Source organism: Podarcis gaigeae (assembly GCF_964106915.1).
Source record: "Podarcis gaigeae genome assembly, chromosome: 2".
Classification (NCBI taxonomy): domain Eukaryota; kingdom Metazoa; phylum Chordata; class Lepidosauria; order Squamata; family Lacertidae; genus Podarcis; species Podarcis gaigeae.
Window position 1 is genome coordinate 71,445,621 of NC_139679.1, and position 19,426 is coordinate 71,465,046.

General features: G+C 44.1%; 1 protein-coding gene across 7 annotated transcripts in view; it reads right to left on the minus strand.

Moving 5' to 3' along the window:
• TRAIP (TRAF interacting protein) overlaps nucleotides 1-18,832 on the minus strand; it is a 32,586-nt gene extending 13,754 nt beyond the window's left edge. Inside the window, exons 1-6 of one of the 7 annotated variants that reach the window (XM_083726614.1) lie at nucleotides 18,410-18,832; nucleotides 17,362-17,468; nucleotides 14,788-14,845; nucleotides 12,679-12,762; nucleotides 8,581-8,620; nucleotides 709-836 (exon numbers count right to left, since the gene is read on the minus strand). In XM_083726614.1, coding sequence (XP_083582740.1) covers nucleotides 709-836; nucleotides 8,581-8,620; nucleotides 12,679-12,762; nucleotides 14,788-14,845; nucleotides 17,362-17,459 — 408 coding nt within the window. In that variant the 5' untranslated portion in view covers nucleotides 17,460-17,468; nucleotides 18,410-18,832. Of the gene's footprint in view, nucleotides 1-708; nucleotides 837-8,580; nucleotides 8,621-12,678; nucleotides 12,763-14,787; nucleotides 14,846-17,361; nucleotides 17,469-18,375 lie in introns of all 7 variants that reach the window. The other 6 variants (XM_083726615.1, XM_083726613.1, XM_083726612.1 and 3 more) reach the window with 6 other exon arrangements.
• Between the last annotated feature and the right edge of the window lie 594 nt (nucleotides 18,833-19,426).

The window sequence follows — 19,426 nt, forward strand, 5'->3', positions numbered from 1 at the left end:
GCCAAGCCAGCCTCACCTGCCAAGCAGCCTGTTTTCCCAAACCTGAGCGAACACCAAACCAGCAAAATCAAGAAAGTGTTACATCCTGCATTTGGGCTTTTTAAAGATAAAGGCAAAGGGAAGCAAATGTCAAAACCTTAGATTTGGAATCATCCGGTATTCCATGATGGAAGTCTCACCTGCCTGGTTTATACTTGCTTCATCTTTTGTCTCCCCTGCTAAGTCTAAAAGGACTTTTTACCTTAGGATGCTGGATGTTGTACATTAAAACTTTCAAGTCATACCATGAGATGTATTTAAGATACAGTATAATCACATCCTATGTGGCGGCTCATTTCCAAGGGTTCAATGTATACATGGAAGCATGTATACTCAAACTGCCTCCATACAAGCCATTGCACTGAGCACACATTGGGCCCCCCAACCAAGGCAGAGAGCTTAAAAACTCTTTCTGCACTGGGAAAACCTGGCATAAAAGGAGGTTGTAAGCACTTCACCTTACTTGGATTTAAGTCTCACAGTTCCAATCAGCTCACCTTCAACTGTGTATGGTTGAAATCAGGAAGATTAAATGATTTTACAGTACAATGGCATCTTATATGCAAACACACAATCTCACACTACTTCTTCTTTTTACCTTCAGATTTATGGTAACCAGAAGAGAATCTTATCATATTACAGTACAGACCCAGACCATTTTGAACATACCTTGAGAGTAGCACACAACATTGTCATCTGAGTCACAGATTTCTGGAGTGATTCAATGGTGGCATTACGCAAATCCAGGGTCTCCCTTAGTGAATTCACAATATTTTGGATATCCCGTTTCTCCTTCTCTGAAACAAACAAAAAAACCCCCCACAATTACAGTGCTTTAAACAAATCTCCCCAAGTTCTTTAGGTCTTTGGACTTGGGGCAGGAACGTGACGAACGACAAGCAAAGCAAGGGGAACTTTCAAAGGCATAAAACAGGGGTGGCTAACCTGTGGCCCTCCAGTTGCTGTTAAGGCTCCAACTATTATCAGCTCCAGCCACTGTGGCCAATGATCATGAATGACAGGAGCTGTAGTCCAGCAACTTCTGGAGGGATCCAATTTAGCCACCCTTGATCTAGAAATTGCTTGGAACTATTGGATGGCCATTACTGAATCTGTTCTGCGAGAACCATGTGCCACTTCAAATAATCCTTGTTACAAGCTCCACTAAGCTTCAAGGTTTCTTTAGAACAAGAGTAACAGCGTGCTCTCTTCAGAACCTGTTCAGTTGGCAATGCCAATATGGTAGCCATCAGCTCCCACCCTCCCAAGCATCAAAACAAGCTCCGGTACAATTAAGTACTGTGTAGGGAGTCAGCATTATTCATAAACATAACATTTACAAAACCATGAAATTTTGATGTCTGACTTTAAAAGACTCTGTATTCTGTTTTTGGTGTGAAGCCTTGTGTGCTGGGTACATGCTTAGGCAAGATTTCAGCTGTTCCTGTGAATAGTGAGACAACGATGACACACAGAACAATTATGTTACTGTATTGTTACATTCCTATTCTAACTTATTTACTTTCACCACACTTTGCGCCCTGAGCAAGAAATTTAAATGTAACGTACTTCATTTAATTCCTGGAACAAAACACATTCTCCCAGTTTGTGCATCTGCAAAAGTTACAGGACAATCAAGACTTCATAAAAGACACATTTATATTTGAGATATGGCAGGCCTGCAAAACTGATTAGGCAGATAATCACCTTTTATTCCCCTCCAAAGAGCACCTAAAGTGTGTCAAAGCTTCAATGTGTTTCTTAACCAAGCAAGGTACAGTGCTACAAGCCACCCTCAGGTTCAATATAGCAGTTGCTCCTGTCTCAGTATGCAAGCTATGAGGGAAGTTGTTCATCTCAGGGAGAGATGTAGCTTATTTTTGGCTCCTTAATTTGTAATTGTCGAGGAAGGCAAACAGTCCAATGGGAAAAGACAGCTCATTAGAAACAGAAGAACCCTCCCTGGTTGCTCATTTAAAATCTCTTCATTTTACTGCATTCTCATGTTTTGGAATTTCTGTCATTCATTTTGAGTGACATTTTCCCTTCACTGCCTATGACTCACAGCTGCCTACAGACAATGCTTTAAAAGCCATCAACAAAGTCTCCAAGTCTTTCACTTAACTGTCTCCATAAAGCATTTCTAAAATTAAAGTTATAATGCTCTTTAAAGCAATGGGGAAATGGAATCACATGAGCAACCAGACACATGGACCATCATTCAGATAGCTGACAAAATCCTCTCCCCTCCTCCGTTTCCTACTTCTATTTGGTTTCTCAATTATATGCAACACCTCTGCAATTTTTCACTACAAAACCACTGACATTACGCAGGTACAAGTTTCGTAACAAGGAGGCATTTACCTTAAGTTTATCTGAATAGTCTCACTTAAGCTTTTCACCAAGCTCAGCTGTGTCATGCCAAATCCCTGTGGCTGAGCAGAGTCTTTAAACTCTGGTCAACAAGTGACCCAAAGCATTTCATGTATATATGTGTTTGGAATGGAGTGAGTGGGAAGTATCTTAACTCTTCAGTTTTAAACACAGCTTTAAGTCATCATGCAAGGCTTGTTAATACTTAAAAAATAAAATAAAAGGGTGTGATGGGATAGTGAGCTGCTTGTGCGTAAAAGCTTGATCCCTCTGGGGTTTGGCTGGTCATCCAAACCGAGACACTAACGGAGCCCCCAAAGCATGACTCCGTCAGTCGCTGGTAGAATCTGACAGTGGGCGTCTACGGAATTTACGCCAACATAAAAGCTGTTTGACGGACATGCGCCTTCGTGACTCTCTGCGTGACAGTTTCCGGCGAAGGGTGGGAGTTCCTAACAGGGGTCTTGTTACCTCTTCGCTATTCTCACTAGAAGTATCCCAGAGCCTCCCCTCCGCTGTGACTCCTGCACTCCCCCTGCTGGTTCCTTCCTCTGCTGCAGATTCTCTCCTATTCTCCTGGAGCCTGTCCACCACCTGTCCCTCCGATGGCAGTTCCCTGACATCCACCTCCCCCCCAGGGCCCCCTTCACCCCCTCCCGCCTCCTCTCCCACTGGCGGTGAGGGCGGAAAGCCCCTGAAGGAACTCTCCTCATCGTCCGAGGATTCAAACACTTCTAGCCACGGCGTACCGTCTCTCTCCCCGTCTTCCTCTTCTTCGTCGGAGTCAGCTTCCTCACCCACCCCTGACTCTGGGAACCCTTCAAACTCTCCTTCCTCATCGGTGGTCCCAAAGTGTTCCCTTCTAAATCGTGCCACGGGTTGCGGTTTTCTTGGGAAACGCTGATGAAATGTTTCTATTAAGACCTCGTCATTGACTACCTCTGCTGGTACCCAAGTGTTTTCCGACTCTACTTCCCCCTCCCATTCTACCAGATATTCCACCTGATTCCCCTTCCACCTGGAATCAATGATTCCTGCCACGTTCATGTCGCGCTCTCTCTCTTCTATCACGGGCGTTTGGGTGGCCTCTCTCTCACGCTCCCCCCACTCACGTCCCTCTCGGTACGGCGACAGTAATGACCTGTGAAATACTGGGTGTAATTTCATGTGACTGGGCAGCCTGAGTTTGAATGCTACTGGGTTGACCTGCTGTATGACCTCAAAGGGTCCCAATCTTTTGGGTCTCAATTTCTTACTCCCGCCCTTGAACGGTAGTCCTTGGGTGGATAACCACACCCGGTCTCCCACCCTTATAGTTTCACCTTCCCTCCTATTTCTGTCTGCTTGCTTCTTATATTCTTCCTTGGCTTTCTCTAAGTTAAGTTGAAGCTGACGGTGGATCGCTTCCATCTCTTCAAAAAAATATTCCGCCGCCGGCACGCTCCACCTCTCCCCTCCCTCTCCTGGGAATGCCCGGGGGTGACACCCATAATTTGCCAGAAAGGGACTCATCCCTGTGGACACGTTCTCCGCGTTGTCGTAGGCAAATTCTGCTAGAGGTAACTTATCCACCCAATCATTTTCTCTGTCTTTTACATAACACCTCAGGTATTGTTGTAAAATCCCGTTTGCCCTTTCCGCTTGCCCATTTGTTTCTGGGTGCCGGGCAGTTGAGAAATTGAGTTCTACGTGCAGTAAGCTCATAAGTTTCCTCCAGAACCTGGAAGTAAATTGTTTCCCTCTGTCGCTCAAAACCCTCAAGGGGGCGCCATGCAACCTAAAAATATGTTCTACAAACAACTTGGCGGTTTCCTCCGCTGTGACCGCATGTGAACAAGCTATAAAATGACACATCTTGGTTAATAGATCTACCACCACCATGACAGCTGTTTTGCCTTTGGATTTTGGCAGGTCCGTCATAAAATCTATGGATACTGCCTCCCATGGCCTTTCTGGCGTGGGTAAGGGTTGTAATAGCCCCGCTGGCGCCACCCTCTCTCCTTTCGCTCGCTGGCACCTGTCGCAACCCCTGACATATTCCCGTACGTCCTCCCTCACCTTGGGCCACCAAAACTCCCTGGTAACCAACCACATGGTTTTGTGCTGTCCAAAATGTCCCGCTGTGGGGCTGTCATGCAACTGCTTGAGTACTCTGCCCCTCAGTTCCCCATCGGGTATGTACAGTGCCCCTTTGTAATACAACGCCCCGTTCTTTTCTTCAAACCCCCCTGTGTTCTCCTCTGTCCTCCTGAGCTCTCTGAGTTTCTCTTGGGCGTATTCATCGTTCTCAGTACCCTCTATCAGTTCCCTCTGCCCCACCAATGCCGCCCCACACACCCAGCGGTCTTCAGGGATTACATGCCTTGCCTCCGGCGCTCCCTCCCCCTCTAAGTACTCAGGTTTCCTGGAAAGAGCGTCCGCCCTCACGTTCTCGGAGCCGGGCACGTAACGAATCTCAAAGTGGAATTTGGAGAACTCCTGGGCCCATCGCACTTGTCTCTGGTTCAGCACTCGGGCTGTTCTCCAGTATTCCAGATTTTTGTGGTCAGTTCGGACTTGAACCTTGTGCTGCGCCCCAATCAGCAAGTGCCGCCATTTCCGGAATGCTTCATGAATGGCGAGCAGTTCTCGGTCGTATACTGTGTAGTTCCTCTCGGATTTGTTCAACTTCCGCGAGAAGAATGCACACGGTCTCCATTCAGACGTATCTTTTCCCGGCTGGAGAAGAACGGCCCCCACCGCTCGGTCTGACGCGTCAGTCTCCACTCTCATTGGTTGTTGTAGATCCACGTGCAAAAGTTGCTCTTCCGACGCAAACGCCTGCTTTAAACGTTCGAACGCCCGCTGCGCTTCTTCCGTCCAAACAAATTTCTTTTTGCTACTAAGACAATCCGTGATGGGCGCTGTTAAATGGGCAAAGTTTTTGATGAACTTCCTATAGAAGTTTCCGAAGCCCAGGAACCTTTGCACGTCCTTCTTGGTCTTTGGCGTTTTCCATTCCAGTACCGCTTGAACCTTGCTGGGATCCATGGCCAATCCCTTGTCAGACAACCGGTACCCCAGGAATTCCACCTCCCTGGTATGAAACTGACACTTCTCCAGTTTCACCCACAGCCGGTTTTCTCGCAGCTTGCTCAGTACCTCTCTTACATCTCGCACATGCTGCTCCTCATTCTCTGAGTACACCAGGACGTCATCTAAGAACACTACGCAGTTCTTGTAGAGCAGTGGCCCCAGGACGTGATTCATGAATGATTGAAAGCAGGCGGAGCCCGCTTGTAATCCGAAAGGCATAACCCGGTACTCAAAAGCCCCCAAGGGGGTGAACATAGTGGTCTTCCACTCATCCCCCTTTCTCACACGTATCAAGTTATATGCCCCCCTAAGGTCCAGCTTGGTAAAAATTTTCCCTTTTCTCACCCGTGTTAGAATGTCATCAATTCTAGGCATAGGGAAAGTCACTGGTTCTGACACTGCATTTAGGGCCCTGAAATCACATACAAGCCTGGGCTTGCCCGTGTTTTTTTTGTCCACAAAGAACACTGAGCTGCCCCCCACCGCTCGTGACTCTCTGATGAAACCTCGCTTGAGGTTCTTGTCAATGAACTCCCTTAACTCCTGCATCTCACTGTCTGACATTGCATACAGCTTGCCCACTGGCAATTGTGCTCCTGGGAGTAAGTTAATTTGACAGTCAAAGGGTCTGTGCGGGGGCAGTTTATCTGCTTCTTTTTCGCTGAATACGTCAATCAAGTCAGCGTATTGTGGTGGCACCCTCCCCTTGTCCATCACTTCCATCCCTGCTAGAGTGGCCCTGGCCCCTGCCTGAGCCTCTCCCTCCTTGCAGTGTTCTAGGCAATGTGCTGATCCAAAGGAAACCACTCTCTGATGCCAGCCTACTAGCGGATCGTGTAGTGCCAGCCAGCTCATTCCCAAGATAATAGGAGCTCCTCCCAAGGTGGCTACGTTAAACGCTATCAGTTCTGTGTGTCTTGCCACCCTCATTATCATTGGTACAGTTTGTTGGTTCACTTCTCCTCCCAACAGCTCCCTCCCATCAATCGTGATAACCTGCAAAGGCTTACTTAATGGGATAGTCTGTATCTGGTGTTCAGCTGCAAACTCCTTACTCATGAAATTACATGAGCTACCTGAATCCAATAGCGCTTTTATCTTCAGTGGGTGTCCGTTTGCCAGTTCCAGCAACACCTCTATCACAAGCGCTGGTCTTGGAGGTTCCGGCGTGGGCACATTCACTACTCCCTGGCCTGGCTGCTGTGCCCTGATGTTGGCAACCAGACGTTGGCTTTTACTTGCTCCGTGATTTCTTCTTCCTCCTTCCCCCCAACAGTTCCCGCCATCCCTTGCCATTCCTTCCTTTGCGGACAGACTCTGGCAAAGTGACCTGGCTGTTGGCAGAGATAGCATCTCTTGCCGCTCTTTCCCTCCTTCTTCCGCCCTTCACTGGTGTTTGAAACTGCGCGCGCGCGCGCTGTTCCAAGTTCCATCGGCTCTGCTGGCGGGAAAGGCTGCTCCGGAATCTCTGGAATGCGGAAGTCCTTCCAACGTTCCCCCTTTCCTTCCCGCTTTTCCATAGCTCTAGCCTCCTGGCGTGCTCCTATGGACAGCACTGATTTAGTCAGCTGATCCATAGACTCCGCCCTAGGCGCCCGGGAAAGTTCATCTTTCACTGCCGGAGAGAGACCTTCTTCAAACAGCATTTGAATAGGTTCACTAGCAAGGTCCCACCCTAGTCTATGAATCAGCATGGTGAACTCAGTCCAGTACTCACGTACAGATCGGCTCCCCTGTTTACACGCCATTAACTGTCTGCGCACCACCCCCTGCTCGATCTCGCTGGAAAACATCAAGTCCATGGCGCGAAAAAACTTCATAGTGTCCTTTAAGATTTCATTATTGGCTGCCATCAGGGGCCGAACCCAGTCCTTCGCCCCTCCCTCTAGATGGCCAATCACGTACGCCACTCTAGAGTTCTCATCGGGGAAGTCATCAAACAGTAGATTGAGAGCATATTGCATCTCTGTCCTAAAGGCTTGATAGTTCCTGGGATCCCCCCCAAATTTCTGCACCAATCCAGGCACCCGTCTGGCAAGTGGGGTGGTTTTCCCTTTATCCGCATCTTGAGCCCTCCTCTCCTCAAGCCTCGCCGTTTGCAGCGCCAGCTGGACCTCCAACGCCCTGTACCTTTCTTCCAGGCTTGGACCTGCTCCAGCTCCAGCTCCTGCTCCTCCGGTTCCGGCTGGTTCGCTCATGATGCCCTCTGCTTGCACAAGCTGCTTTCAAAGACTGTCAGATTGCTGTGATGGGATAGTGAGCTGCTTGTGCGTAAAAGCTTGATCCCTCTGGGGTTTGGCTGGTCATCCAAACCGAGACACTAACGGAGCCCCCAAAGCATGACTCCGTCAGTCGCTGGTAGAATCTGACAGTGGGCGTCTACGGAATTTACGCCAACATAAAAGCTGTTTGACGGACATGCGCCTTCGTGACTCTCTGCGTGACAGTTTCCGGCGAAGGGTGGGAGTTCCTAACGGGGGTCTTGTTACCTCTTCGCTATTCTCACTAGAAGTATCCCAGAGCCTCCCCTCCACTGTGACTCCTGCACTCCCCCTGCTGGTTCCTTCCTCTGCTGCAGATTCTCTCCTATTCTCCTGGAGCCTGTCCACCACCTGTCCCTCCGATGGCAGTTCCCTGACAAAGGGTAAAGGACCCCTGACAGTTAAGTCCAGTCGCGGATGACGCTGGGGTAACAGCGCTCATCTCGCTTTACTGGCTGAGGGAGCTGATGTTTGCTGCAGACAGTTTTTCCGAGTCATGTGGCCAGCATGACTAAGCCGTTTCTGGCGAAACCAGAGCAGTGCATGGAAACGCCGTTTACCTTCCCGCGGGAGCGGTACCTATTTATCTACTTGCACTTTGATGTGCTTTCGAACTGCTAGGTTGGCAGGAGCTGGGACCGAGCAACGGGAGCTCACCCCGTCGCGGGGATTCGAACCGCTGACCTTCTGACTGGCAAGCCCTAGGCTCTGTGGTTTATACCACAGCGCCAACCGTATCTCAGTAAAGTCTTCAGTAAAGTTAATACTTTACAGGGACACATAAATACTTTACTAAAGGGCAAACCTCTTCCTCTTCTATTTTTCAACTCACCTTTCATGGCTAACTGGGCTTTCATCCTATCCAGTTCATTCTGAAATATAACACATAAAAAAACAAATTAGGTGGCAGCACAACATACAAGCCCACATCAGAGCTTTAAAAGGTGTCAGAGTGATTTTAGGATATCTACCCAAACACTATTCACACTCACACGGACCAAGTTATACAGAAAATAGTCACAACTGTCGAAGCTTTATTAATAACCTATATCCTAGGATTATTTTAGAAGTGGGCAGAGGGCTAGAGCTCAGAACTGAAAAAAACATCAAGAGTGATTGTCTTACCACTTGCCGCCCTATTTCTCACACTGTCATTTTGCTTTTGTCAAACAGCTTTAGAAATCTCAAATGGGAAAAACAACAACGAAGAAGTATTTCAACACTATTTTAACTTAACAAGCCAGCCAAGCACAGATCCTGCCAGAAAGAATTTGAGTCCCAAATATTTTTAACTAATATTTGTAATCAATGGATAATTAGCTGGAGTGCAATAGTGTTACAAAACTAGTGTTTGGACAGAGTCCAACAAGCAATTTATGAATGCATCTGGATAGAGGCACAATGAGTCAAACCAAAAGCTTGTTTAATGCTCATTCAAATGAGCTTGGAAATTGATAGCGACACAGAACAGCAGCTGGATGAAAGGGCAGCAATGAACTGGCTGGCACCAAGTAGGTTGAGGAGGTGCCAAATGAACACCCAAAGGAGCTATGTAACAGCTGGCAGTATTTAATACTGAAAAAATAAAATACATGGCATATAGCCAGAATTTACAGTACTTAATGATGCCAGCATGGATCTACTTCATGCTCATATTTCTACTTTAAAAAGAAAAAGGAAAAGCTGATTTATCAGGTGGGGGGTGTGTGGAATCTGATGAGAGTCTGCAAACCCTAGAAAGCATAAAGGCTGAATTAGGCCTGCAGGACATAGCAGACAATAAGCTGGGCATTGAGTAAAATGTAGTATGACAGCACCCTCACCCCCCACCAAACACAGCATGTTACTGAAACTATTCATGCAAAGACATCCTGTCTATATTAATTTAAGAAAATAATTAATTAAATAAGGTCACCAAACTAACAACATGTCATTCATGGTGCACTGCAGTATATTGTATGGATTATTAGAATCTCATGGCAAATATGTTGTTGAAATAAAATGGTTAGGAAACTAAATAAATAAATCAGAAGGCATTGATTCAATAGAAAACACAAGCTGACAACATAATACGGAGTGAAATATGATTGTACACACACAGCTTGTATGGGCAGGGTAGAAGCCAAAGTATCCCTCTTCCCTTCTTTGACAGCAATACCAGCAATATGTACACTAAGGCTTCCTTTCTCTTCCATTGAAGTAAAGAAGAGATGTGTTTTATAGGAATCTCAATGATGCAACTCAGTAGACTGCCTGGAGGTTGATAAGGGAAGCTTAGGGCAGAGATGAAGAGGGCTTATGCCTGCCCTCCATTTGTATGGAGCTATATTAAAATGGGAGGGACGCAGGTGGTGCCGTGTCTTAAACCACAGAGCCTAGGGCTTTCCGATCAGAAGGTTGGCGGTTCGAATCCCCGTGACGGGGTGAGCTCCTGTTGCTCGGTCCCTGCTCCTGCCAACCTAGCAGTTCGAAAGCATGAAGTGCAAGTAGATAAATAGGTACCGCTCCAGCGGGAAGGTAAATGGCGCTGCTCTGGTTCGCCAGAAGTGGCTTGGTCATGCTGGCCACATGACCCGGAAGCTGTACGTCGGCTCCCTCGGCCAGTAAAGCGAGATGAGCGCCACAACTCCAGAGTTGGCCTAATGGTCAGGGGTCCCTTTCCCTTTATATCAAAATGGGACGAGAGGAAGGGCTGATCCTAGAATGTAGGAGAAAGTGTTGCCATGTTTGATGTGACAGAAGAAAGGGAATGAGGTCTCTACCAAGTCAACTGCGATCCAGAAAGTACAACGAAAGAGGCAGCCCAGGGTTCATTTCACATTCGGGAAGCATATCAGGGAAAGGAAATCAGCTATGTGGAATTATGAAGAAACCTGGTGCGAATGCTAAGTTTGGAAGCAGAGAAAGGAAGCAGTGAAGGTAGAAGGAGCCTTTATGGTGGTACCCCAGCCCATAACTAATTTAGAATGTGGATCATTTTTATTTAAGGGAAACTGGGCAACGCATGGGCTATTTGTACATACATTAATGGTTAAAAAATTTATGCCAGTGACAAGTTGGGGGGTAATGAGAGACTTGGGGCAGCTTAAAGGGTCGCAAATAAGTGGACTTTAGCCCACAAAAAACTTATACCATACTAAATTTGTCAGTCTAAGGTGTCACAACAGACCAATTGCTGCAACAGACCAACACATCTACCCCTCTAAATATTGGAGCAAGATAGTTGACCCCCCTCAATTCCATGGACTTGTAGCATCCACAATACAAAACTAACATTAGTGCTATATATGCTAATAACTATTAGCAGCTGCCAACTTATAGACAAGAATGTTCTTGTTATAACAGGAAGCAAACCAAGAGATGGTGTTTCTCTTTATTGCCATGTCATCCTACTCTGAAAAAAAAATTGGTTTTCAGTATTTTGCAGCTCAAGAGTAACACCTGGCAAGCCACTGCTGCTTCATTCAAGTGAACTAATGCTTTCTATGGCTCTCTAGGTGTGCTAGCATAAGCCATTTTCTTTTAGAAGTGTTTCAGGATTCACTTTGCCGATTGGCTGAACTATTACTTAAGGTACACAAGATATGTTGTTGCTATGACAGGAACACGTTTAATTCTCAGTCATCCTTATCTGTAATAACTTTCCTTTGTTGAATAGTGCACCGACTGAATAATATGCTTAAAGAAATCCTAGTAAATATAAAGAGAGCTTTTATGTGCATCAAGTTATTTTTGAATCTATGCAACTACCTTGTTTATTGACCACATTTATCAGGTTGCTTTTAGTCTCTTTTCTGTGAATATGACAGCTTTATTTCTGATGGAACTGTTACCTATATCAGGGAATTAGGCACACAGACACAAAACTTGTTGTCATGGAAATTCCAATTATGACAACCATAGCACATGCTAACTTTAAACACAAGAGGGTAGAAGAGTCCTATTATATCAAGGTCAATGGAGACTTTTTAAATGACTAAGATACAGAGGAAATAGCATTTTGCCAAGGATAAATTATTGTTGAGAATACACAGCGCTTTAGCGCCATTGTTTTGCATTCAGGATTTCTCATTGCCAACACAGTAGTGATCTCAAACACGTTAAGGCTGCAATCCCACAGACCTTAGAGTAGGTTCCATTGGTTCTAACCTAATTGGGTTTATTTCAAAGTAAACACATATAGGATTGCACTATAATTGATGTACCTTCCCAGATGAAGCTTGTCTTAAATATTTATTCGTAACACAGTATGTATCATAAGATTATAGCCTATGTTTTTCCAAGTCTTGTAACATTATTATACATCCTACACCCATACACACTCCAATCTAATTTTTGTATTATTTTTTTAATGTCTCTTTCTCTTATTGTGGATCAAAAGATCTCACAGAGCAAGCTAACTGATAACACTGAGGAACAGTAAATATGTAACTATGTGCCAAGTTGTCAGATGAAGACTATAAACAGACCGTATTCTTTTAACAGCTTCCACCCAATGAGCATTGCAAAGACTGCAAACTATCCTCTCTTTGCTCGTTCCTACAGGCAACTAGAACAACATTCCATTCAGCCTCCAGACTTTAACATAGCTGTGTTACTCCTGATCTGCACAATATCCGAGGATAATAGGAAGAGGCTAACAAAAACAAACATAATTAAGAAGGCTCTTTGAAAGGAGTCTGAATGGCAGAAAATTGGAAGAAATTGATAGAATCCCTTTCATGTCAACTTGCTCTTAAAATGAAAGCATTTTTAAACCCGAAGACCTGAGGTCATGTAGAGTCTAACTGAAGTGGGCCTCCAGAAGCAGAAACAAGTGCAGAAGCAGATTCACCTTTGATCCTATGCCTAGCCAATGACAGCAAATATTTACAGGGAAGATTTTTTTTTTAAACATAGATGATGGGAGCAAGCTGTTGCACATACATACCTGTAGACTTTCTGCATCCAGTCCTGTCTGTTCCTCCAGGGCAACATCAAAGAACAGTTTGTTGATTATGTGTCTTTTGCCAACCTACACGTAACATGTGAAAGAATAAGGACATGACTGTGAAAAAGGAGGTGCCTGTTGCAATAAGATGGGAAATGATGTTTCAAGACAATATAAATATAGAGATTTCAGAAGACACATCTAATCTAATACACCCACACCCACACACCCCTTGACCTTGAATCAGGATGATTGCTTGTGTTTACTAGAAACCATATTCTATAGCACAGGGCTTGGAGGAAAGACAGTTCTGTTGGGCATCAGGCACAGCAAGGGATATTAATGTGACCTGTCTAGCATATTGCAATGTAGCATATGATGCACTTCACATTGCTACTGCCGCTATGAAATTCTTTGGCTCAGAATTCCAGTAACAGACTTTCCAAGTGTGGAGCCATTATTCCAGCACAAAATTTTGGAATTTTGACAAAACAATTCAAGCACCTTGGAACCAAGTGCAATTTGTTCTCTGGCAGCTTTAGCTCAGCAGCTGAGGCTAAGCTCACGCTGTGCCAAATCCAAGTACGTGCTGCTTGCTTTATGAGGAAAAAAATATTACCGAAATTGAATTTCATAGCTCTCTCCACCTCCCCCATGCAGCTACCGCTTTGTGTTTTAAGTATTATATACAGTCATGACACCAGTTAATTGCATAGTTACAGCTACATAAGATGTTATTTCACGATAGCTCCATGGTAACCCAAAGATGCGAGAGGCGGCAAAGAACAGAGGGAATCAACAAGTCAGAAGAGCAACAAGGGCTAAGACCTGGCAAGGACTGAAAAAGACAAATAAGAAGGCAACATGCAGCTTGGCACCTGCACACTGGTGTTCCTTTGAAGCTAATAAATAACATTGTAACAGCCAAATACCAAAGGTCTCGACTCTAATTATTGCCGTATTAACAGGGTACACCACACTTATGGCCACCATCCCAAAAGCTCATTTACATATAACAGCTCATGTATACGCGGCAGGACTTTTGATTTTTCCTTGTATCTGCAGCATCCCCATTCCTATTTCCATTAGCCACAAAGGGATGTTCAAGAAACAGAAGTAAAAAACTAACTGCAGCTACTTGTACAGCTAGCTAGCTAGTGGCTTAGATTTAGTAATTTCAAAGAGAAGGGGCTCTGAAGAAGAATCTGAAGAAAGCTACTCATACTCAAGACTATCTGCAATGGAAGACCTTCCTCTATCATGGGCTCATTGAGGTCCAGCTGCTTAGTCGCACTCCCAGAGGACATAAATGGAAGCTGCTGCTTAGTAGGCAAAAACCAAAGAGCAACACCAAGGATCAGAGCAGGAAATCCCACCCAAATAACCCTGGCACCATGGAGACACCGCGTTATTTCTAATCCTGATACCAGACCTGAATGTGATTTTTATTGCAAGAATATTTTCTAAGCTGCTTTGAGAGTGTCTCAATGCTATAAAGTCAGATTAAAATATTCTAAAACAGATAAATAAATCTCACTGAAATTAACTGAAAATCAATCAATCAACCAATCACAGCTAACTTTTCCTATTGATTTTAGTGGGCCCCAAACATAATCAACTTTCTCCAGATTTGGACCTCTGTGCTGAGGCCATCAAAATCCTCTGCCAATAAAAGATGAATTCTAAATCAGTTGAATGCTGAACTTACAGTACTTAAAGTGAAAGCAATGAACCTTCTAACTGAAGAGATATGATCTAGCATACACTTCCCAGTACATGCTAAGCTTTGGTAAAAGCAAAGCAATGGTAAGATTCAATCCAATAGCATATATATAGAGAGAGCGAGAGCGCAGGAGTGCCCCCCCATAAAACCTTTATAGTAATTCCATGACCTTATGCTTCAAGGAAGCAAGGTTGATGGGCCCCTTCTCCAAAGTTACCTTCTCTCATTTGGGTAGTCTTTCGTTCTCTTCTGACCACACCCCTCCACCCAGTCTGGACAGGTCGTTACTGAAACAGAACTCCTCAGCCTAGGAAGGCAAAGTACTCATATGGTAAAGACGATGAAATATGACAGATTGTTTCAGTGAGCATAGGCTGAAGACTCACCTGGATTCTGCATTGTGGACAAGTCCGACTAGGTGCTGTGTCAAACCACTGGATGAGGCTAGAGGGGAAGAGATGACAAAGTGATTGACAAATGGTGCTTCTTAACATGAACCACACAGGTAGTGATGTTAAATTCTCGAGAATAATCTTTTGGAGAATATTCTCGAGAATATTCTCAATTAATGAGAATATTAGAGAATTCTCATTTAAAATAGGAGAATATTCATTTTAATGCATTGAAGATGATATAATTAGTTAACATACATGTTTATTCATGGGTAAACTTGTTCAGATGGCAACCAGAAACTGTACAGATACTTTTATTCAATGGGGCAATGCAGTGAATTCACATTCTTTGATTTTTTGCACCAAACTTGAAATTGAAAATTGGCATGTTAAGGTTTGATACAAGTAAATTCAGTAATAGGCTATCTTGTGCTTCTAATAGCTCTAACACTTAATAACTGTGTTGGTGACTAAAACATAGCTTGATAAACAAATCTATATGCATGCATATAAAAAAGAAGCCATTAACATTAAATGTATTATCATTATATGATAATATATTTCAGTATGTCAGTCTCAGGTAAATGACACCTTGTACCATTGAATGGCACTGCAAAAACCAGTTTTTTGGCATTAAATAAAAATATACAAATGTCAACTGCTTAAATCAAGGCCACCTCACATGCTGTTACACATAATTGTATAGGCCTAGATACTTTAAGTGTATAAAGCATTAAAGCTACTTTCTGTAAAAAAAAAAATCACACTGTATGGCCAAGGGTATAGAATTGCTAAAAATAATGTCACACCAAAATAGAAAAAAGGCTATTACATATACAGTAGTTGAAATACAAATGAATTCAAATGTTCATCAAATTAAATGAATAGCATATTGTTTTAAAAATGTTTTCTGTAGCTCACATTTCAGAACTGTCAATGGTGAATGACACAACGCCCAGTAATGTAACTGGTTCAAAAAAATCATTATTCATTACTTACACTGGCACTATCATAGCTTGACTTATTATTTACTATGTTTTTTAAATGTGGGTTGTAAAATTGGTTCTTACATTAGAATTTACAGTTTGTAGAGAATATTCTCTGGAGAATATGCTCACCTCACTACACGCAAGTATTATCAGTTACAAACAAAACTCATCTAGTCTTGAGACAGTTTTAGAATTAATTCTGCCACAGGGCCAACACCCTGTAATACACAGGGCTGCAATCCTGTGCCCATTTACTACCCTGAGATTTATTTCCATGCAAGTTTCACACATTTCAACTCCCATTTAAAATAAAGCAGTTTTGCTGAAATTTCAGTTTGCAACATCACAGTGCTGAACATCTTAAGTATTATTGCCGTTGCCATTGGGACAGTATTTAGCTTGGTAGACAATGAGTGGTAAAGGCATGCAGGCTCGCTTGTGATATGATTATAAAGTGATACAAATCGTGATAAATGAATAGGATATGGATATGTCTTAGGAATATATAGAGTTTGTCTTGAAACACTCATTTGGACATATCTTCAATATAGGAAATACAGTGGTACCTCGGGTTAAGAACTTAATTCGTTCTGGAGGTCCGTTCTTAACCTGAAACTGTTCTTAACATGAGGTACTACTTTAGCTAATGGGGCCTCCTGTTGCTGCGCAATTTCTGTTCTCATCATGAAGCAAAGTTCTTAACCCGATGTTCTATTTCTGGGTTAGCGGAGTCTGTAACCTGAAGCATCTATAACCCGAGGCACCACTGTAGCACAAAATATGCACACAGTGCATTAGGCTAGAAATGGCTCAGTACCACTGTGAACCTGGTCCTTCAGTCCTCAAATATTTTGACAGGCATCCGTGACACAGAAGGAAAAGCAGGACACAACAAACTGAGGAAATGAGTTACAGACCTATTTTATCAGGCAGAGAAAAATTATTGTCCTACTCCTAACCAGCACACTGTTTCTATAACTGCAGTTTCTTGATGATCAACATATCCATCCCCCCTCCTAAACCACAAAGACACCAGCCAACAAAAAAAAAAAACTTGCCTTAATGCTTTCTATTGTACCTACAACTATAATATCAGCCTGCTTGGACTCTTAGATATGGAGGAACAGGTCCTTTTCATTGTCTCACCATCCTGCGGTGGCATGAGATATGGCACCCTTTGTGGAGGTGCCCCTATTATAGAATAGCCTACTCCTCTGAAGTATGGCAGGCACCAATATTGCTGACAATTGGGAGCCAGCTAGAAGCTTCTATTTGCCCAGATGTTTGCTCACTGTTATAACTCATTGTGTTTTCATGTTGGATTTTTCAAATTCTGTATATTTTACTTACACTTACTCTTATTTTTGTTCCCTTTGTAGCCTGCCTTGGAATCATTTGAACAAGGGCAGGTTAAAAATGCTGTTAATGAATAAATAGTTAAAAATAAGATGTTTCCAAGTATTATTTCACAAATAAGATGTAATGAAAAGTTGATGTGTAAAAAAAAAGAGAGAGAGTTGCTTAGGTTCTTAAATAACTTTCCTCCACCAATTTTGCCATTTGTTTATACAGTACTCACCATAAATGGTGGAAAGTATGTCCACAGTGAATAGCTGCCACATCCCTCTCATTATCAAAGAAATCTGAGCAGATGGTACAATGGGCACGGATAGGCATCCTTTACAACTGCAAGATCAAGGAAAAGATGCAAAAACTCACATGTGGAACAGCCTCTCTGCAAAAAGAAACACCAAACTTACAAGAGGTTCTGCCCAATAAGAAAACAGTCACAAGGGCATATCCTGAATGCTGCTTCCCTTTCCCCACCCGTACACTGAAGAACTGAATTTACACTTGATGATCTCTCTGTGCCCTGCACTACATTCCAGGTTACTGAAAACAAAAATAACAGCAGCAAAATCCAGAGGGGAAAGCATTCCTTCCTGCATTTCTGGTTTTGCTCTATAGTCCCAAACAGCCAGCAAAAACAACTTACACTCCCCTCCGAAGCTCTTTCATTGTCACAGCCAGTTACTTAACTGGGCAACACCAGCTGTAATATGGGATGTTCAGTACGTCAACTACCACTAGCCAGCAAGATATAGGTCAGATATTCATTACAAACAAAGTATTAGCAAAACATTAGGACAAAGTACAGTGGTACCTCGGGTTAAGAACTTAATTCGTTCTGCAGGTCCGTTCTTAACCTGAAACTGTTCTTAACCTGAGGTACCACTTTAGCTAATGGGGCTGCCACTCCACTGCCGTGTAATTTCTGTTCTCATCCTGAAGCCAAGTTCTTAACCCGAGGTACTATTTCTGGGTTAGTGGAGTCTGTAACCTGAAGCATATGTAACCTGAGGTACCACTGTACTGCCTCTTATCAAAAGGAGGATTCAACAAGCACAGACCGCTTTCAGAATTTGATGAAAGCTGCAAACTCTTCCTCAGATTCCCCTTCCCTGTAGACCGTTTTCAAAACAACAGGAAGGAAATGAAGAGGGTAAATAATAATAATAATAATTCCTCCCCCCCCCAACTCCACAAACCTGCTGAAGCCCACAGGTTAAGAACCCCTCCTTTAAATCTCTACCTTGGGCTAGTCAGTGTCTCCAAGAATAACTAGCCTCACGAGCCTTAAGTGGTGGGGAAAGAAGCTTTGGTTGCGGGGACTGAACAGAAGAAGAATAAAAATGGACAGTTAGGCAGCTTCCCAAACTCACAGAGCCTCTGCCTATAAAAGGCTGGCAGCCGTGACCAAAGAGAAAGAGGGAGCCCACGGGCCAGTCCTCTCGCCCAGCTCCAGGGAGACGGAGCTGGGGATGGGGAGAGACTTCTTTTGAGGGGACCCGCGAAGCTTACCCGCCCGTCTCGAGCTCTTGTCCTCCAGCTTCCTTCCCCCGCCCTGAACCCGGGAAGCTTCCCTGGAAGGAGCGCTCTCCCTGCAGCCGCCGCTATCAGGCCCAACGATGAACCTGTCGGTTTCCAGTTCAAACCTCACTTTGGTTGCCGGATTCAAATTTGGTTCCTATCTCAGTGATTTCCGGAAGGGAACGGAAATGACGTTTTTAATTAAGGCGCGGGAGCAATACAAGGAAAAAGCCCCCCCCCCCTGTTTTTTTTAAAGCTTCCGACACTGCGGCTGCCCCTTTTGAGGGGCGGGGCTAATAAGTGCTCGCGCCCCTCCCGGAGCGCGTGGCTAAAGGGGAAATGGGTGCTGCAAAAGGCAAAGCTGTCCTGCATCGGGGCGGCGCTCTTAGAATTAGAAAGGGATAGGGCATCTGTAATCGGACTTTTTATTACATTTAGTTCTAAAAAAAGCTGCCTTGAACATGGACGTAGCCAGGATTTATGTTGGGGGGTGGGAAGAGCCTCAATTGAGTATTTTTATTTTGTTATTTGCCCCCTGCCCCCCCTTGGCTACGCCTATGGTCCTGAGTCCCGTCAGGGCGAAAGGCGGGGAATTAAAAATATACGTAATAATCTAAATTGACAGAGGCAATTAGAGATCAATCCAAACATAAATTTCAAGAAGAATGGGGAAAATGTAGTGAGTATCTGAAAAAGCTGCATTCAGATTAATACCTGGACTTGTCTTGACTAATTTCCGCAAAACAAATTATGGTGTAAGAATGTAAGATAAA